Source organism: Oreochromis niloticus, linkage group LG23 (genome assembly GCF_001858045.2).
Source record: "Oreochromis niloticus isolate F11D_XX linkage group LG23, O_niloticus_UMD_NMBU, whole genome shotgun sequence".
Taxonomy (NCBI): domain Eukaryota; kingdom Metazoa; phylum Chordata; class Actinopteri; order Cichliformes; family Cichlidae; genus Oreochromis; species Oreochromis niloticus.
Window position 1 is genome coordinate 3738008 of NC_031986.2, and position 22152 is coordinate 3760159.

Sequence of the window (22152 nt, forward strand, 5' to 3'; positions counted from 1 at the left end):
TACTGTGCAAAGTAGTGATGGGAATTCCGGCTCTTTTTGGAAAACCAGCTCTTTCGGCTCAGCTCACTAAAAAGAACTGGTTCTTTCGGCTCCCAACCGGCTCTTCAGGTTGTTTTGTTGCTTTAATTAATTTATTATCAACAACAATATAAAATTATGCACAAAAGAAATTACTACTGTAAAAAAAAATGTGGATTTATTCATATGTTTACATATAACTATATAAGGTGGCCCCTAGAGACAAAGCACATACAAACTCCGAAGCACATTGCTACGTTAACTAACCTTCCTAAACAGAGCTACCTAGATCACTTAAATTACACAATTGAAAGCATATGTGTATTGTTTGTGTATTTATACACAAGCACTCATATAAATTCAAATAATTAAAAAAAATGTTCATTTACCTGTTACTACCACACACCAAATCCGGTCGTTGGTACTTCTTGGCTTGTGTAGCCACTAGATAACAAAAGCTCAACACTGCCCCTAGCGTCCTGGAGCACTTCTGTTGTGTTTTGTACGTGTTTTGGAGTTTGTACGTGCTTCGGAGTTTGTACGTGTTTTGTCTCTTTGTCTCATATATTTATTCACTCCACATAAAATGTAAAAAATAAATTATAAAATACAAAAACCAACTATTTACATTTCAACTTTTAACAATTTAAATTTTCAGCTTTTTCCTTTTAAACAAATTTAAAGTGAAACAACACAAAACACTGCAAACCACAACACAATTAAATATAAATTATGAAAACAAAAAGAAGATGCATATTCTCTGTCATATGGGCCTGCATGAATAAACTTTCTGAATCCTTTATCATCCGCCACTGAAAATAGTTGTGGATGATTACTATACCTTTCTAATGTGACGTTGTTGTCCCTGGCTCTCTTTCTCTCTCTCTCCCTCCTGCTCTGTTCCTGTGCTACTGCGAGTAGTGATGCGCGAATCATGAACGAATCGTTCAATACTCGAGAATCACTTTACTGACTCATGAATTATGATTCACAAGCCCAACTGACTCAATGACTCATCCCTGTTGCTGTTAGCAGCAACATATCTAGCTTATAATTCAAATTGTGGAGAAAAACACAACATCCAGTATCTTAACAAAAACATTTCTGCTCTGAACTGGAAGAAAAAACCCTGAGTAGAAGCTCACATCAAGACAATAGCTCCTCGGTTCACAGTAGCATCGCTATGCTAACATGCTAACAGCACATTTGAGCTACTCACCCCCTCCCTCCTGTGCTGAATCATAGGGTAAGCAAATCATTCAGGACTCGCTCACCCCCTCCTGTGCTGAATCATAGAGCGAACGAATCACTGGTCGTGTCCAAATTCATGAGCTGCATCCTCCTGAGGGTCGGGTAGGCCGGAAGTAAACGGCTGTGAAATTGGACGGTCTAGCCTTCTCGATCTACTCCCGCCCTTAAGTCAGAGTATTTCCGGTCGTCAGTGCCACCGCGCGAAAAGGGAAAATGGACCCCGAAATCTTGCTCCATTTTTTATGTACATTTTTAATTATCGACGAGCTAAAATAAAACTGTGACGCCGTTGTCATCGCCAGCATGTTTTGTACTCCAGACTCATCAGAGAAAATCATATCCAGGTAAAACTATTAATCTAGACGCATTTAGGAATTACTTAGCTAGTTTTATGGATAATTTCAGTGACTGAATGACGGCGGTCATTCAAAATATATGAACAAAATCTCTTAGAAAATGTTTTTCTCTAAGTTTAAATTTATTTTCAATTATTCATATGATCCTGTTACTTATTTGTGTACATAAAATTGCAGTAAAATTGTCAGAAAGCTGAAAACAGGGTTATTTTTGAGTTCACAAAAAAGCTTAGCTACACAGATGAAATGTATAAAATGTTATTTCTCAGTGTTAGTCTATTTTACTCAAGCTTAGTAATCAGAATAATGCTTTGATGTCATAAAATAAATGAAGTCATACCTTTCTATTAAAACTGTTTATGCTGTTCTCCACCTTTTCCTTAACCAGACAAGGCCATCGTACTGCAGGATTAACCAAAGTGTACCAGTCCTGGACGGTTTTTTTAGCCAGGAGGATCCAAGACCTGATTTTCAGCTAAGCAGGGAGTCTCTGGCAGTGTTGCTAAATCTCCTGAACCAGGATCGGCGGCATGGATGGGGTGCCACAATTGAGATCCTGGTGTTTCTTTTCTGGTTGGCAAGTGGAGCATCCTACAGGGTGGTCTCAAGAGTGTTTGGGATGCCTCGTTCTACTGTCCACTACATCGTCCACCGAGTCACAAAAGAGGTGTTGGCCATTCGCTACCAGGCCATCCACCTCCCAACAACCCCAGAGGACCTGGAGGTAGAGTCCCGTGGGTTTGCAGGGCTGGCACGCCACAGAGCCTTTATGAAAGCTGTGGGTGCAATCGACGGCTGCCACATACGCATCAAGTGTCCAAGTGGCCCTGAACAGAAAACTGTTTCCATCCATCATCTTGCAGGCTGTTTGTGACCATCGGGGCCGCTTCATCGACACATACGTGGGCTGGCCTGGGTCGGTGCATGATTCCAGGGTGCTCCGCCACAGCCCACTGTACAGTCAGTCAGTCTACCCTCCTGCAGGGCATTTCATCCTCGCAGATGGAGGGTACCCATGCCTCCAGCGTCCACTCCCCCTCATCACACCCTACAAGAGTCCAGTCCAAGGTGTGGGAGCCCAGCGCTATAACAGCCATCATTCCAGGGCACGCTCCATAATAGAGCGTGCTTTTGGGATGATGAAGAACAGGTTCAGGGCCATCTTCCTGCAAGCGCTGGAGGTGCACCACACCTTTGTACCTCATGTAAGTGACCACCCAATGTCAAATTAATTGTGTATAATTGTGTGTGTGTGTATATATATATATATATGTGTGTGTGTGTGTGTCTGTGTATATGTATGAAAGAATAATGTGTGTATGTATATCACTACAGGTAATAACAGCATGTGCCGTACTCCACAACATTTGCCTCATGGCTGGCGACATTGTGGCTCCTGAGGATGAACCTGAGGAAGATGGAGCAGAGGATGATGAGGGGGAGGCTGGATTGGAGGCAGTCAGTGGTGCTCTGTGGCGGGACCAGCTGTCTGCCGAGGTGTCTGCCCTGGAGGAGGTACCACCAGACCATGACTACTGTTAACAGGCAAGTAAACATTTATCTAAGCTTCTTTTTTAATACCACTTTTTCAAACTGTTGTCTGCTACAGAGTCATGAGTATTATACTAGTAGTGAATCCACTTTCTCTGGTTTGCATATTTCTGAAAAACCTCTTAGTGGTGTAGCAGCCGTCGATTGAGTCAGCCCTGCAAACCCGTGGATGGACGATGCAGTGGACAGAAGGAGGAAGCATCCTAAAACTCTCTTTGCAGACCACCCTGTGCGATTCTCCACTTTCCGACCAGAAAAGACAAACCACGGGTCACAGTCGCAGCACCCCATCCATGTCTGATCTTCCTTTGGCAAATCCAGCAACACTGCCAGAGATTTTCTGTTTGTGTGATCTTTCAAAGTATATTAAAAAAACGGTCCAGGAACAGGTCACTTTGGTTAATCCTGTGTGAAAAATTGTAAATATTTGTATATATTTTTTCCTTCTCTGACTAAAATTCATGTTTTAGAAATATTCTTGTTTTATTGTTATTTACCTTTAAATATCAATTTAAAACTCTTCAAAGTTTGATTATGTTCATACATGTTAAAAACAACTGTAAATAAAATGAGTTCAGTAAATTTGTTTTCATCAATTTATTCATAATGAAAAACTTTTAAAATAACAGAAAAAAGTAAGAAATGTTTTCAAAAAAAGAATATCTGAAGGCACAACCGATTTGGGAACTAATTTTCATTAATCAAAAACTTTTAGAATGACATAACAAATAGAACAAAGTAAGAGCATTATTTAAATATATTTTTAACTTATTTAGGAACTAATCTTTCCAATATAGAAAAAAGTCTGTCCATCCTGTCCCTGCTCTCCTGTTCTCTCCTCTCCTCAGCCTCCCTTTGGTACTGCATGTCCTCTTTGATGAGCTCAAGGAGCTCATCCCCCCTATCCCTTCTCCTCTTCCTTCCCGTTGGTGCTGGCTGACCTCCTTCCTCATCTGTCTCCTCTTCCCTCTCGCTTTGGTCACCCACTGCTGTACTTGGCCCTGGAGTGTCCTCAGGGAGAGAGGAAATAAGGACAGGGGGCCTAATGGAAGGCCTCTGTCCCATCACCTCATCCATGAGGCCAAACCAGGGCCAAGTAGCAGCAGTGGGCTTCCCACTGACTCCCTCACCTGACCCTGGACACTTGCAATCCTAAAGGCAGAGGAAATCAGAAATGACAGACAAATATAAACAATACAACTTTTAGTAAATGTACATTTATTAAATTTCATTCTTAAAAATTATCTTCTTGACAACACACATACTTTGTATCTTTTCTTTTAGTTGTCCCACTGCTTTTTGGCCTGCAAGGGGGTTACTTTCCCTTGCAGGCCCATCTTCTCGAGAATAGTCCTGATCGCACACAAAAAAACATGATAATCCCTAAATCCAAAAGTTTTCACAGCAGATCACAAGAGGAATATCATTTGGACATCACAGGTTCTGTACAGTTATTGAAACCGTACTCAGATGAATATGACGTGTAAATTGATTTATTCGTGTACCTCCATCCCACAGTCGCTGAATTTTTTACCCCGGTGAAGAGGTGATCGTTTTCTCCTCTAGTTTTAATGAAGTCTGCCGTTTGCTCTTTGGTCCCTATAAACATATCACAAAGAAGTTGATTGGGAAAAATGTAAGCGGCAATGAAAAACCACGGGACTCACCATACAAGCTTTCAAACATACTGTCATACAGCCCCTCATCAAAAAGAACAACTTGGATTCTTCTGTTCTTTCTAATTTCTGGCCCATTTCTAAGCTCCCTCTTCTGTCTATGGTTTTAGAGAAGGTAGTATATACTCAACTAAACTGCATCTCCAAGAAGTCCCTCTCTGGTTTCAAATCACAGCATACTGGAGAAGGTGTTAAAGGTACTGTATGCAAATGGTTCCAGTCATATCTGTCAGATAATTCAATTCAATTCAATTCAATTCAATTTTATTTATATAGCGCCAAATCACAACAAAAGTCGCCTCAAGGCGCTTTATATTGTACAATAGATCGCACAATAATAAATGCAGAGAAAACCCCAACAATCATATCATATGACCCCCTATGAGCAAGCACTTTGGCGACAGTGGGAAGGAAAAACAGAACCAGGGTCAGGGAGGGGCGGGGCCATCTGCTGTGACCGGTTGGGGAGAGAGAAGGAAGACAGGATAAAGACATGCTGTGGAAGAGAGACAGAAATTAATAACAGATATGATTCGATGCAGAGAGGTCTATTAACACATAGTGAGTGAGAAAGGTGACTGGAAAGGAAAAACTCAATGCATCATGGGAATCCCCGGCAGCCTACGTCTATTGCAGCATAACTAAGGGAGGATTCAGGGTCATCTGGTCCAGCCCTAACTATATGCTTTAGCAAAAAGGAAAGTTTGAAGCCTAATCTTGAAAGTAGAGATAGTGTCTGTCTCCTGAATCCAAACTGGAAGCTGGTTCCACAGAAGAGGGGCCTGAAAACTGAAGGCTCTGCCTCCCATTCTACTTTTAAATACTCTAGGAACAACAAGTAGGCCTGCAGTGTGAGAGCGAAGTGCTCTAATAGGGTGATATGGTACTACAAGGTCATTAAGATAAGATGGGGCCTGATTATTTAAGACCTTGTATGTGAGGAGCAGGATTTTGAATTCAATTCTGGATTTAACAGGAAGCCAATGAAGGGAAGCCAAAACAGGAGAAATATGCTCTCTCTTTCTAGTCCCTGTCAGGACTCTTGCTGCAGCATTTTGGATTAGATGAAAACTTTTCAGGGAGTTTTTAGGACATCCTGATAATAAAGAATTACAGTAGTCCAGCCTGGAAGTAATGAAGGCATGAACTAGTTTTTCAGCATCACTCTGAGACAGGATATTTCTAATTTTAGAGATGTTGCGCAAATGGAAGAAAGCAGTCTTACATATTTGTTTAATATGTGTGTTGAAGGACATGTCCTGGTCAAAAATGACTCCAAGGTTCCTCACAGTGTTACTGGAGGCCAAGGTAATGCCATCCAGAGTAAGAATCTGCTTAGATACCATATTTCTAAGATTTTCAGGGCCGAGTACAATAACCTCAGTTTTATCTGAATTAAGAAGCAGAAAGTTAGCGGCCATCCAGGTCTTTATGTCTTTAAGACATTCCTGCAGTTTAACTAATTGGTGTGTGTTACCTGGCTTCATGGACAGATAGAGCTGCGTGTCATCTGCATAGCAGTGAAAATTTATGCTATGTCTTCTAATGATGCTGCCTAAGGCAAGCATGTATAATGTAAATAGAATTGGTCCTAGCACTGAACCCTGTGGAACTCCATAATTGACCTTAGTGGGTGAAGAGGACTCTCCATTTACTTGAACAAATTGGAGTCTATTAGATAGATATGATACAAACCACTGCAGCGCAGTACCTGTAATACCTATAGCATGTTCTAATCGCTCTAATAGGATATTATGGTCAACAGTATCGAACGCAGCACTAAGATAGAAGTTTCTTCGTCCATTTAGGCAGTATTCATCATCTGTGTCCCCACTTAGTTGTGGAGTACCTCAGGGTTCTCTACCTGGGCCCATTCTCTTTTCTTTATATATGTTTCCCTTAACATCTATTAGGATGGCCTGTAGTGACTAGGTTCAAATGGGAGGCTTGAGGCAGAGAAGGGATACAGACCCACCATGTTTTATTCATCAACATTTAAATTCCAAATGCATAACATAAAATAAAACAATGTAGCCCAGTGATGGGACATGGCTCCAGCAACACCCTCTGATGTTAAATGGTACCCCTTTATGGACTGCTGCTAAATGGCCCATACCATTATCTGGGGTTACGTATGAACCTAAACTACACACACATTTCTTATCTAATAACCTTTATTAATATCAACTCAATAGTGTAGGCATAATAACCGTAATTACAATTATTAAAATAAATATTTCCCACTTGGACTGCTGCCTATAATCTACAATAAACTAATCTATTCAATCCTGTCTTCAATCACTTGGTACCGCCAGGAAACTTTAAAAGGGAACTCGAGATGCCTGGGGACTCTTTTGGCTGGCACACCATCAGGAGAAACCACAGGTAAGATGATTTTGTCCAAAAGGTAAGTGTTAAAGTAATGTTTTCCACCAGCTTAAACAAACTTCCCATACTAATTGAAATTTCTTTTCTTGGGCAGACATTAAACAGTAGCCTAAAGCAGATAACTCGTAAGCTGGAGAGGAAATGGCGTGTCACAAATTTAGAGGATCATCATTTAGCCTGGAGAAATAGTTTGCTGCTTTATAAGAAAGCCCTCCGCAAAGCCAGAACATCTTACTATTCGTCACTGATTGAAGAAAATAAGAACAACCCCAGGTTTCTCTTCAGCACTGTAGCCAGGCTGACAAAAAGTCTACCTTCATTACAACATCCCTAAACATAGCATCTGTTGTCATTGCTTTGAAGATGGCCTACAGATATATTTGCCTATACAAACCAACAGATGTACAATCACGGTTGGAAATAACTGGTGGCTTGACATAAACGTCGTCAATCTGAACAAAAGTAAAAGATAAATTATTTTATTTTGGCGACCCAACCTGTTAGATGTGTATGATCGCGCCATTGGTCTTTTAGCCTCTTACTGTTGTCTGGTTACAAGGACCCTTGGTGTGACTTTTGACAAGTTTCTTTCAACTAAGGCTCCTCAGTAAGGTAAAGGCCTAGATTCTGAGATCCAGGTTTAAAAGCAGAGACAATCAAGCATTTTCAGTGGTGGCTCCTGATCTTTGGAACAACTTGCCTCTTCACATTAGTGCTGCCCGGTCTCCCAGTCAGTTAACACTTTCAAAAACCTTTTTGTTCTCACTTGCTTTCAGGTCTAGTTGAGCAGAATACACTGGTGTTTTGTTTTATTTGTTTTTTACAGTTTATTTACTTGTTTTATTTGATTTTTAGTTTATATTCATTGTTAATTTAGTGACTGTTTTATATAGTGTGTATTTTGTATAAGTTGTACATACTTTGGTCCCTGGAGATTATTTAAAAATGTGCTATATAAGTAAGCTTTGACTTGACTTGATTTCTTCAGTTCAGATGAAGCTAAGACAGCCTATGTTGATTCTTACAGGTTTGTTGATGAATTGAAGAACTGTCCTTGGTCAACTGTCCTTTGCATCCAGAGGAAGCTGTGTCATTAAATAGGAATGAAGAATGGAACATTTTTTCCCTGATTCCCAGCAGTAACCCCTGGGGACCACCAGGTGTAGCCCATGCCGCAGGCCTTGGTGAACTCCCTCAGAATGGCACATACTGAGCACCAGGATATCTCTCTATTTGGGCCAGCTGGGTAAATGAATCCATAAAAGCAATCATCATGGAGGCATTGAACAGTACTATTCTGAACAGTGAGTACATTCTTTTTCTTTGTGAGGCTTCTGGTTCTCCGTTGGCGTTGACTATCCCTTGTATTATTTGGACCATGGCAGAATTACTGGTACATGTCTCATTGTCACTTATTTTGCCTTTAGTCTGTTTTGCTTCTTGAAGATAGTGTTCCTCTTTCAGGATTTGACATCATTCCTGTTGTCTACTATGTGTCAGGGGCGTCTCCAGGAAACATTTGGCTTTGGCATTTGACTTGGGTCCAGGCAGCAGAGTTGCAGGCTTACACACCTCTGCAGCGTCTTTACTCCTGTCATTCCCCCAAACCCCATTCCCATAGAGACTTTGTCCACTCCCATGTAATCAAAAAAGAACCAAAAGGTAACAAAAAACAATTTAAGCATTAAAAAAATCACTAAGAACAATAAAGTATCATCAGCTGCACCTAAGAGTAAAATAATTAAACATTAGTTTTTTCACTTCTAAGTCTCTGTTAGTAAATGATTTAATAATTTATCAATATATTGATTTAATCTTCCACTCCAGCTTATTAATGAACCATAAACCCAGACAGATTTAATTCATTTGAAAGCCTAACTCTTAGCCTTGTCTGCCATAATTGGAAAACTCAAAAGCCAGTTATTTGTTATCTCTTAACCACGTCCACCTGGCCCCTACTCAGAGTTTCTGTCTGATTTCTCTACATTTTTTATCTGATTTAGTGCAAAGCTCAGATAAAATAATTGTTCTGGGTGATTTTAATATCCATGCTAATAATCACAGCCTCAAAACAGTAATTAATCTATTGTTTGACTACACCAGCTTCTCTCAAAATGGAAAAGAGCCCACCCATCACACTCTGGATCTTGTTCTGAGATATGGCATGGAAACCGAACATGAGGTGGCTGTGGGTCATCCATTGAAGTTTCCAGTCTGCATTTCAAATATCGTTGGACAAGAATGTTAGATAGAAAGTGCTTGTGTTGTTTAAAGCGCTTTGAGCACTCTGGGAGAGTAGAAAAGAATTCCATGAAAACCTTCTTTTGTCTGCTCAATTGTTAATAACATTCATATTTACAATAATGGATTATGCAGTAGTGGGAACTGCATTTGATTACAGTAAATGTCTTTCTGAAAGTGCCATAATTAAGTTTAAGGATGTAATTTGTCCACTCTTCTTCAATGCCATGTGGCAACACAGTGCAGAGCAGATACCTAACCTCTTCTCCAATAGAGGCCAATTATCTCATTAATGATGTTACATCTTCACTGCAGATGGCTATGCATACTTTTGGAGAGGAAATGTCATCTCACTAATTTAGAATTCTTGATTCGACCAGGAATAAATAAAGCCCTCCATAAAGCTAGAACATCTTACTACTCATCACTGATTGAAGAAAATAAGAACAACCCCATATTTCTCTTCTCTTCAATTCAATTCAATTTTATTTATATAGCGCCAAATCACAACAAAAGTCGCCTCAAGGCACTTTATATTGTACAGTAGATCGCACAATAATAAATACAGAGAAAAACCCAACAATCATATGACCCCCTATGAGCAAGCACTTTGGCGACAGTGGGAAGGAAAAACTCCCTTTTAACAGGAAGAAACCTCCGGCAGAACCAGGCTCAGGGAGGGGCGGGGCCATCTGCTGCAACCGGCTGGGGTGAAAGAAGGAAGACAGGATAAAGACATGCTGTGGAAGAGAGACAGAGATTAATAACAGATATGATTCGATGCAGAGAGGTCTGTTAACACATAGTTAATAGACCTCTTCAGCACTTCAGCAATCTAACACTCTTCATCACTGTAGCCAGGCTGACAAACAGTCAGAGCTCTACTGAGCCAACAATCCCTTTAACGTTAACTAGTAATGACTTCATGAACTTCTTCACAAATAAAATTTTAACCATTAGAGAAAAAAATGACTCATAATCATCTTAATGACTTATTATTATATACACCTACTTTCAGTCATATTTATATTTATTTAGACTCCTCTCAAATTGATCTTTCTAAGTTAACTTAAGTTAAATAAGAACTCAAGTTAACTTGTAAGTTAACTAAACTAATATCACTTCTTCTAAAGCATCAGTGTGTCTATTAGACCCCCAGGATCAAAGATGTCCTGCCATTAATTAATGCTTCAATCTTAAATATGATCAACCTATTTCTGTTAATAGGCTATGTACCACAGGCCTTTAACGTGGCAGTAATTTAACCACTAATTAAAAAGCCATCACTTTGTCAAACAGCTAACAGATCATCTGCAGAGGAATGGCCTCAGCAATTGGTCAGCCACACTAGCCCACTCTCTATTGATGATACTATTTAACTCAGATCCCGTAGACCCGCTTCTTGACCTGAAACATTTCCATTTTCAACTCAATTAACACCATTTGTCCTCTCCTCACCTTCACAGAGCTCCCAGCCACTTGCCCAGTTAAACTCTCACTTCAGTTCTCAGTGCATTCAGACTCATCAAACTGTCTCACATTGTATTCTGTCGCCATAAGATTTTATCTATCCTATCAGAACAGCTGTATGATACAATCAGCTAACTCAAAACTGTCTCAGTTCACACTCGTGTAACCAGGTTAGTTCAACCCCACAACAACCTCCTCTGCAAGCTCCAACCTGGTCTCAAGCCCATCATTCTCCTTTCCAGCATCCCCCGCACCTCACCTTTTCGCTGAGAGTTGGGTCAGTGTGGCAGCTTCCTCTTGCAAAGCAATTTGTTGTTTAAAATGTGCCCACTACACTACAGGGTGGCTGTGTTGTGTGTGTATGCATGGCTGGGACTGGGGCTTGCTGGGACTTGGCCCCTGTGTAAGCTGCACCCATGTGCTTTTGGTAAATCTTCCGGTTCTTATATGGTACTTTTCTACTCTGCCTGAGCACTCAAATTAATACAACTTGCCCCATTTCACAACAGCACTTTAAAAAAACAAATATTTTCTTTATAAGTGCTTCCCAGCTAACATTAGAACACATTCATATCAGTCATCCACAATAGATGCATTAGAGAGAAAACTGGGATTAGTACCTTGCTCAAGAATATTTAAACCACCAACCTTCGAATTAGCAGACGACCTGCTCTACCTTCTGAGTTACAGCCATCATCTCTTGTTCCTGGCAGAGAGAACAGGAGTGCAACATAAGGGTTTAAAAGGAAGGTGACCCCACCCTGGTCCCCAAAGTCATACCCAGAAGCCAATTTACAAGGTAAGGTGATTTTATTACTCCCAAACTGAAAGCTTTAACTCCAGGGTGAACAAAGGCCAAAATAACAAAGAAAACAAGCTTATTGAAAAAGGGAGGTGCTACCTAAACCCTGGGTGAAACAAAAACCAAACAAAAGACCAGTGCTACCCCTAACTCCCTAATTTAATAAACAAGAGAAAACAGTACTGTCAATGGAAAATTGTACTTAGTAGTCAGTATAAGCTTTTAATGATATAAGTTTAAATATGATAGAATACTGCATAATAACCTTTTTGATGTCTTAGACTGTTGTTACTTGTTCTTTTCTCTTTTATCAGTTCTCACAGCGATAGTACAGAGCTGAACAATCAGTTCTGACTCCCTACAAGGAAAAGGAGCTGCTTCACACACACACACACACACACACACACACACACACACACACACAGACACACACACACACATTCCACTAAACAAATGTATTCATTATTGTATTACTTTTCTTGTGTATAAATAAAGACAAGTGCAAGAACAGAGCGCACATCACAGGTCCCCACTCTGGTGTGAGCGTTCTGTGATCGCCCTTGCAAGTAAAAACTGCAGCGTGTGTGTCTTCACTCTTAGACTCTCAGCTGAAGAAGTGTCTTTTAGAATAAATCTCTTGACAAGTACAGAAAATAATAAGGCAGTTCACCCCTTCTGCTTCAGTGCCTATTTACAAGTGAAACGTATGTGCACACTATATACAAAGCTCAGTAATTCTCAGAAAAAACACACACAAAGGTTTCTCAACAATTGGTTTGGAGGCCAAGGATGGGTCTGCTGCTGCTGTGAGTTGCTGCCGAGAGACAACTGCCAGAGAGAGTTTTTAAAACAGCCACTTGAGGATGGAACGGCCAATCATGGCTCAAGAGTTGGCAATTCGTCTTATAATCGGAAAGTTGCCGCTTCGAGCCCCGGCTTGAACAGTCTCGGTCGTTGTGTCCTTGAGCAAGACACTTCACCCGTTGCCTACTGGTGGTGGTCAGAGGGCCCGGTGGCACCAGTGTCCGGCAGCCTCGCCTCTGTCAGTGCGCCCCAGGGTGGCTGTGGCTACAATGTAGCTGCCATCACCAGTGTGTGAATGGGTGAATGTAGTGTAAAGCGCTTTGGGGTCCTTAGGGACTAAGTAAAGCGCTATACAAATACAGGCCATTTACCATGGAACCAATCAGCAGCCGCCAGCTCTCCAATCAGGAAGGACCTGCAGAGACTCTTAAAGGCACAGGACACACACAGAACAAGATCCAGCTATTGTGATCCAACAGCCAGGTACCTACAAACATGTTAATTTATTTATAACATGCTGGAATAACTGTAATTTCCCAGTTCTACAGAAAAACTGGTTTTGGTTTTACAAGTGATGGTAAATCTAATATTATCCTTAATTAAACAAGCAGAGTTTCCTCATTCCAAAAGCATGGCTGGTTTCAGAAGACGAACTACAAGGAGCCAGGGGAGACTTACTGGGAGTGGTGAGGCAAGAGGAAGGGGCATATCCTGCTGTCCACAATGGAAAGCCACAGCTGAAACACATGTTGTGCCCTTAAACACAGACTATCATGAAGGGAAATGAATGATGACATCAATACACACTCTTGTGTTCACTTCTTTTCTCAGGGCTGCGTTCTCAGCCCCCTACTGTACGCCCTGTATGCCTATGACTCTACACCAATTTACCCAACCAACATCATCGTCTAGTATCCCGATGACACCGCTGTGGTTGGGCTCATCTCTGATGGTGATGAGACAGCATACAGGTGCTCAGAAAATAACCTGAAACTGAATGTCCTTGAAACAAAAGAACTTATCATGGACTTGAAGGGCAGGGACAGGTCCACTCTCCTCACATTATAAATGGAGAATGGGTGGGTGGTATACTATTCAAAACCAGGTACCAAAATTACACTGAAGCAGATTATGGGACATGATTATTGGTTGAGTTTTGGTACCATCCTGGGTATCAGTAACTAGTCATCATTAGTAGTAGGTTTGAATCTCACCTCTACCTATCCAGTGTAATGTATTTTTGTTTCATTGGCTGCTTCAAATTGCAGTGGGTCATATGTGTTGACTTTCACATCTTAACATCAGGGCTCCATTTTTATATCTCATCTATAGCACCTTTGTGAGCCTGTCTCAGAGTACCTGAAATCTCAAAACAGAGCGAGAGCAAGAGAGAAAGACACAAAGGGGAAAAAATCAAGCTACTACTATCTTCTACTATGTCATGGTTATTAATTGCCAGAGACTTTCACCAGCTGAAAAACTGCATGAAAACTTACTAGAAAGTAATATAGTCAGATTCTGATATTCCCGTTTTTGTTTTGATTTTTAAAGAATGAAATGAATGAAAAAATGTGCAAACACACATCCTGTAAGTGTCTATAAGAGGAGAAACTAAAGGCTTCTACAGAAACTGGAAGAAGAAAGCATTCCTTTTATATTTCCCTTAAACTTTCAAACTCATTCACTTTTTGTCTCTGTCACATGTGGACACACACAGCGTGTTAATGTCAAAGCTAGGCAGAAAGATTGAGACAATGAGTGAATGTTTTTAAACTAAATTCTTTTCACCCAGCAACTCTCCCTGTCTCTCTCTTGGTCTCTCTCACCCTTCTTATCATTCTATCTCTTTGCAAAGTTCAATATTTCCCCCCATCGTGTCCTTCCACCATCACACGGATTAATGAGGTTTATGGGTGTATATTTGTAGCTGTCACTAAGGTGTCAGCTTTCTGTCTGAAGGTTTAGCCATTCCAATGAACAACAACTGAAAAGCCCTTTTTGGACATGAATTCCCAGCCTTCATGTGCACTTTGATGTGCATCCCACACTTGTTTTCATAGTTCATTTGTATGTGTGTGTGTGTGAGTGTCTAGTGTATTCTTGTGTGTGTGTGTGTGTGTGTGTGTGTGTGTGTGTGTGTGTGTGTGTGTGCGCGCGCGCAGTCGGAGGCTCCAAGCCCTCATGCGTCAGAATTCTTTTCTTTTTCTGTGGCCCCTGAGCAAACATATTAAGAACTACCTTATCACTGCTTATACAGCCATGTCCACATACACAAGACACACATATTAAACACAAGCCTAAGCACACACACACAGACACCAGATTCACAAAACAATACAGCTGACACCAAACACACAAAGCTTGCCGCCAAACTCTCCAAATGTCACCGACCCATTGAGGAGGAAGGGCTGGGCTAGATGGCCTTTCAGGTCAGTCATTGGTTGATGCTGAGAAATAAGCCTGATGCTCTGGGACAAACCAAGGATTATAAAAGCGAGGTACGTTGACTGTGTCCGAAAAAGCAACACACTCTTGACAAGCCTTCTTTGAGAGGTGCATCCATGGATTATGAAAAGAAAAACTTTCTCTGTTTCACAGATGAAACTGATGCTGAAGTGTAGATTTTTTTAGAGAAGTTGTGGAGATTTAATTGACAAATACCAATTTAGGTACTGTATCACACCTGAAGATAACGCTGATTATCTCTTTGAGTAAACTGGAAACGACAGAATCTCCAAAGACAAGTCACTGAAAGAACCCAAAAAATCTCCAGAGCTCATTTTTTGGATAATTTGAGCATCAGGAGAAACAATACAGACTGAGAACTTGTAGAACAAAAACACTGTGGGAAAAAGATTCCTAGTCCAAGTTTGAAACTTTGAGAAAAAGTAAATTCATATAGACTGCAGGCCTGAGCATCATCTTTTTTTTCTTTTTCAACTAAAGCCACATTGCTAAACAGAGCAGCAGTTTTGATGGGGATGGCGTTAGTCCTGCTCGTTCTGATGATTCTAGGGATGCAAGTGGAAGCAGCAGCTGATGAAAGAGGTAAAAAAAACATGTTAATAATGCAAGACTGCCTAATTCTCATAGCTGGCATTTCCTTATTCTTGAAGAGTTAATGGTTAAAGGTTTGTTTGTGTTTAAAAAACTGTGCTTTCATTTAAAGCACATCACAGTTTTTAAAAAGTCATTGAGTCTTCAGCCATGGTCTTTGCATCAATCATTTCAAAAGAAGGTGTATGATGGATGGAAGCTAATAGCAGCTTCTTGTGTTTCTGTGCACACTCTTCATGGAAAAGTCAGCCTAATCACTTTATTGTTATTTGTTTTGTAGGCTTTGTGAAACAACCACGTTCCCTTCGTAGTCTTTTTCATGTCTCAGCTGTTCCACAGAAGACCTTAGCATTCAATTCAAACCAATACCTGAAGCACTGGCTCCTCAAAAGCACAGCAGCTCAACATGATGGTACAGCACAAACCACTGACCAAAGTGCTACAAGAACTATTGCAGATACCAAGTCCAAGCAACCAAGAGTCAACAGCAACACAGCTGGTCCTGGTACACAAGCCAAGCTGCAGAAGATGGTCTCAGCCCTGGAGGAATTTCACCGGGCATTTAACAGAACCCGGAGCTCACAGCTTACCATCATGCCACGAGGTAATACCACTCTTCTTTTAACTTTTTTATTCATTTCATTCTTCATTGTAATATAAAATTTATTACTCTTTAAGGTTCCAGCATTAGCAGAAAGAAAACGCCAAGAGAAAGGTCTCAACATAAAGAATATCTCTCCCACATTAAGACACTGTATCTGGGATATTTTCTGTTATTGGCCTTTATCACAGCACGAAGGAGGAGAGAGTCTCATGGCTGGAAACACCTGTTTTGTTTAAACTGAGGGTCTGCCTGAGTAGAGTCTGCATACACATCATGCCCACTTGCTGACTGTGAATGACAGTTACCTGCACATATTGACTCCAGTGATGCAGCTCAGTGGATCTGCTACTAATCAGAGCATCAGTTAATCACCTGCCCCTCCCTATGTACCTTGATGTCTCCATCAGAATGAAATAATATGCATTTGTGAATATGTTTTTTAAAGTTCTTTGAGTACTTCTTTGAGTACCAGAAAAATACTAGTTCATTTCCAAACACTTTGTACTTACGACTATTTAACATCACATCAGACTAATTCAAACATGCAGCTCCTTAGGTAACGTCTGGAGAGATTCAGGACTGCACAGTATTTACAGGCTTAGCCTAAACCAAGAAGTGACCACTGCTTTCCTGACATTTTTGTTTTGTTTTTCATTACAGTAAGCAGCAGAAATTCTGGGGGAAAAGATAAAGTGGTAAGTTAGACCCAAAGTCTAAAGATCTGAGTTAAAGAAAGTGCTGCATGAATGTATGAATAAATGTCACTTAGTAGGGTCCGCATTCTGAAGCAGTTTAAGTGGTCAGTAAGATTAGAAACATGCAAAATAACTGCATAAAGAAAACAGATACATGAATCGGTTGACAAGAAATGAGAATTTTTGTACTCCCTTCATTATTCACTTGCTTGAGTAGTCTTTGGTTGCATGCAGGTTAATAGTCTATCTGAAGAGAAAAATGGCTTGTTGTTTAGTTTAATTCAAAACACTGGTCTTTGTCCCAAAAGTGGGCAGTTCTAATGAAGTGCTGGTTGCATTTTGAACATGACTTCTTAAATCCAGCAATAAAGAACTTTGACCAAAGGATGAAATGAAACACAGAGTGTGACAAGGTGCAGAAACGAGGATGTCTGGAAATCCAAGCAAAGCCACTATGTAACAATTTCCACATATAGGAGTATAAAAAAGCCAATGATGTTTGTGTGGTTGCATTTCTAAAAGGGGTAGAAGGAAAGTATCCAGTTGATAACTCATGCTTTGATTGCTGACAGCCAGTTTAATCTTTTTGTTACCATTGTGATGGAAGCTCACTGCTGCTGAAGGAGCGGTGAATCCCACCACTGCGTGCCCAGTACTACTTGACAGCACTGCATCCAAAGCCAGTGCAGACGTCATCCCAAGCCTGACTGGTCGAAACTTTAGGAAGTCCTTCCCACCACAGACCAAGAAGACCAACAAAAGAGGTGAGGGAAGTTTGTATATATCTTCTGACAGGTGGTGTATTTGGTTGACAGACCATAATAATAAACAGGTCAAACCTATTTATTTATTAACCCTTGTATGGTGTTCGTATTTTTGTTACTCAGCCAGTGTTCATGGGTCTGGTGGACCCGCTAGAGTTTTGGCTTTGGCTTAACACTATCAAACAATTTTATGTTAAATTACTCAACAGATGTTTACTTTATCCCAATTACGAGCCATGTGAACAGCAAACATGGTTAATTTTTTCCTTTAACCTTTGTTCGATCACATTTATGAATTAATGTGCTTCTCGTTTTTTGTCAATAAAATGTTATAAAAAAAAATAAAATCAGTTCTAATCAAGTGTACATATCTTTATACCATATTTTGCAGGTTTTGATGGTATATACTGCCTAAAGGGGCAACGGCCTCACAGACCCAAACACCATACAAGGGTTAAGCCAAGCTGTTTTCATTCAGCTTTGATTAATGCAGCAAATTTGCAGAGCAGCAATTATTGGGGACTGGAGTGCATAATTATGTGTGTGAATGCAATTTTTAATGTGCATGAATTTATCATTACTCTTTGAGGTGTTGTCACAGCTTTTTCACCAGCATTTCTTCAGACTGATTTATAACCACGTGTTCCTTCTTTGCTTCTTCCACAGTGTGTTTCTGGAAGTATTGCTCTCAGAAATGACAGCTTTCCAGCCGCGGCTCACTTTTGTGTCTCATCTTCTTCCTTTCGCTCATCTCCCCTTCCATCTACCCAAGCATGTGTCTCCATTTTTTATTCATCCTCATCCTCTTCTGTATCTCCTGCCTGACTTCTGAGTGCTAAGAAACTGTGGCTATGACAACAGAAAGATCTTCATGCTGAACCAGGCCGGCGCCAGCCTTTACTTGGACCTTTTCATTCATGCATCAACTAACAAGACAGACCAGTCAAAGCAAACCTTGTGCGCCCTTGGTCAAGACACACACACACTCGTTAACCCTTACGCTCCTTTATAAGACAGACACGCGTCAGTTTTTCAATGTGTGTGCCATATTTTAAATAAAGTTTATCATTTGCATAGCAAATACTGACTGTGACAACAAAGGCTGACATTTTATTTTCTACAGTCAGAGAGATCTGAAACAGTAACTTCACTTTGTGGTTTTTCTTTGATTACACGGTATGTATTTAAAGGATTTTGTTACACTGGTTGTTAAGCTGAAATCAAATACAGCACTTTATTTAGATACAGCTTCAGTAGCAGTATGTTACAATCTGACACTAAATCATCATCAGAATTAATAGCATTTGATGAGTGACACCAGCTAGCCTCAGTAGTCAAACCAGCCTATGTCCAGACCAGCAGTGAATTCTTCAACTGGGCGTTTCTGGGGAAACTGAACTGTGAGTATTTGGTGTCTGGGTATGTAAATTCTGGGTCACTTCCTTCAAAGGGTTTCTGCAGAAGGCAGCGTCATTGTCATCCAGCTGGTGATTGTGTCTAAGTCTGTGTGTTAAATGTGCTTGACCTTGCAATCACAATCATTTTGTCTATTTTTATTTACCACAATGATTCAAGCATACACTGTTTTGGAAAGTCAAAAGTCTAGCACAGGACCAAGAGCAGGCTATTATATCAAACATCACACCATTGTTTGAGCACATGATGAACATAGACAGTTGGTTAGGTTGTGGATTGCAGCAGTGACGTAGCAGGAAAATATCTAAAAAATAGTCTATCCTCGCATGTCAATAATTTGTGCATCTAGCCTTTACACTGCTGCCTTCTTGTGGCCACAGTTAGCTACAGTCTGCTGCGCTTGTTTCAATTTCATAAGAGAATGCAACCCTCGCTGTTTTGAAGGTGTGTCAGTATCCCGTTAGCAATTACTTTAGTGGGCAAGATGAGAGGTCAGGAGGTTTTTCTGATGGTTTGTGCATACGCATTGTGGATAAACCACCGGTCTTTGACTATAAACTGATTAGAGACCAGCATGTGACACAAGCTACCACTGACTGACCTTTCACTGTTCTGAGATCACTTACTAATATGAGTTTCCTCTTTGCACCTACTTTGGCTAACATGTGGGATGGAGAGAAGATGGAGTATGAAAAAGCTGTTAATAACTTTTATTTTTATTCCCCCTGTAGATATTAACAGTTAAAGTGTTTGCTCAAGCCTTTAATTCAGCTGATTTTTTTAATTATTAACTTATATAATGTGCTTTAAAAAATCAAAATGAAGGCCTGTATTTGTGAGCTCACCCTTTTTTCAGAGATAGGTGGTCCTCACAGGACAGCAACTACAAACATATGATTTATTTTATAAACCATGTTGCTGGGCACTAAACTGTATATATACAGTGTTGGGGAGTAACGGAATACATGTACCGCCGTTACGTATTTAAAATACAAAATATGAGTAACTGTATTCCGTTACAGTTACCATTTAAAAAGGTGGTATTCAGAATACAGTTACTTTGTTGAAATAAATGGATTACACGGCGGTCTTTTCCTGTTTCATATGTTAGGCTATGCCCTCTCTATTTTTGGTAATTCCACGCCGGTGGAAACCCAAACAAAACACGCATTAAGAGGCTCTTTTTCTCAATCTCTCGGCCCATGTCACCTCTACTTGTGGCCCGCATAATGACATGAAGACATATTTTTAAAAATGATTTAATCTGAAGGCAATAGGCAGAGTGTGACAGGCATATGTTACACCCCTGAAAACAGGGGGGAAAAATCACAAGAGTGAGACAAAGTCTATAACCAGTCCATATGTGAGTCTTCACAAAAAGTCTATTGTTTATGGTTATAATCCACAGATGGAAAAAGTCAGTCTCTTTTTCTTGATGACAGTCCGTAAGTACAGTCTTCAAGTCATCAGTGAAAAAGTGTCAACTTATATTTGCTGCAGTCCATACAAACCAATGGGCTGAGTGCAGTATGACTGCAGAGCTGGAAACCATGGGACCAGGTCCGGGTACACAGGAAGCAGTTGCGGTGCTGGGTGAACACTGTAGCAGGATGGGGTACCCAATTGGTCATACGTCATCCGTCTCGGCGGGTGTCTCTCTCGCTGTGGCCGCTGGGGTGTCTCCTCTTCAAGTCTCTTGAGTACAACAGGTGGGGGAGGGGCAGGTATGTCACCTGCAGTGGGCTCTGCCTCCACACAAGGTGTCTCCACGACAGCCGGGTCAGGCACTTCCAGATGGTCTCCAGCAAGGGGCTCTAGTGTTGGTGCAACAGCAGGGGCTGGAGCTGCAGGCTGAGACATCGCTGTTCTGATGGCTGGGACACAGAAGGTTGAGTTGGTGTATAATGACAGCAGTATTCATCAACACTGCCCTCACAGAGTCTGGCACAATAGCGATGGGTTTATCAGTCTTTTTCTGTTCATGTCTTGTAAGATTATCTTTTTCAGGCACTTTTTCAAAAGGTAAGTGGTCACATGACATAAGCAAGTTTCTGTGAAGCACTCTAGAGCGCCCTCTGCCTCTCTCTGGTCTCACCTTGTAGATAGGGGGGTCAGGCCCCATTTTGTCTGAACTGAATTGCCAGAACTCTCTCGCCAGGTTGTAACACAGAACTCCTTACTTTTGTGTCATAGTGTCTTTTGCTCTTTTCAGCAGCTTTCTTCATTCTCGTTTGCTATAAAGCATGCTTGTTCCATGCCCTTTCTCCATTTTTCAGCATAGTCTCTGTGGTCACTAAAATCTGTGTCTGAGTTCAGTCCAAAGAGCATATCTACTGGTAGCCTGGGTGACCGTCCAAACAGTAGGTAAAATGGGGAGTAGCCAGTGACTTCACAACGTGTGCAGTTATATGCATACATTAGCTTGTTGATAGATTCCTTCCAGTTTGACTTTTGTGTTTCAGTTAGTGTTCTAAGCATTTGCAACAATGTCCTGTTCATACGTTCAACTTGACCGTTCCCCATTGGGTGATAGGGTGTTGTCCTGGAACCGGGCATGCTACAGAGTTTCTTGAGCTGACTGAATAGCTGATTTTCAAATTCACCTCCTTGGTCATGGTGAATGCGACAGGGGAAGCCAAACTTTAGGGCATAGTCATTGAATATCAGGTTTGCAGCAGTTTTGCCTGACTTTGAGGTGGTGGCATAAGCTTGCGCAAAACGTGAAGTGGTCAGTTATCACTAGAATATATTCATAACGGCCTTTGCATTTTTCAAGATGGAGGAAGTCTATGCACACCAGCTCAAAGGGCTGCACAGTTACAATGTTTGTTAAAGGGGCTCTTGTTTCATGGCTGGGCTTTTTCTGCTTTACACAGGAACTAACGTTGGTCACATAATGCTCGATGTCTGCCCGCATGTGTGGCTAAAAGAAGCGTTCACGTATCAAAGACACTGTGCGGTCAACACCTTGATGGCCTATATTATTGTGCAACACGTTCTCAGTCCCAAGTCGTCAAATGTGTGACGCATGGTCAGGCTCCCTCTGCTTCACTTATCGA

At 40.9% G+C, this 22152-nt stretch overlaps 2 protein-coding genes across 3 annotated transcripts in view; one reads left to right on the forward strand and one right to left on the reverse strand.

Moving 5' to 3' along the window:
- The window catches only part of LOC109197015 (ATP-dependent DNA helicase PIF1), a 933009-nt gene that overhangs the window by 592618 nt on the left and 318239 nt on the right, over window positions 1-22152 (reverse strand). The window lies entirely within an intron of this gene.
- On the forward strand, window positions 14872-18759 carry urp2 (urotensin II-related peptide). The gene is made up of 6 exons (XM_019351288.2): window positions 14872-15055; window positions 15504-15605; window positions 15895-16218; window positions 16879-16913; window positions 17521-17677; window positions 18344-18759. The coding sequence occupies exons 2-6, from the start codon at window positions 15533-15535 to the stop codon at window positions 18373-18375; spliced, it is 621 nt and encodes a 206-aa protein (XP_019206833.1). The 5' UTR covers window positions 14872-15055; window positions 15504-15532; the 3' UTR covers window positions 18376-18759.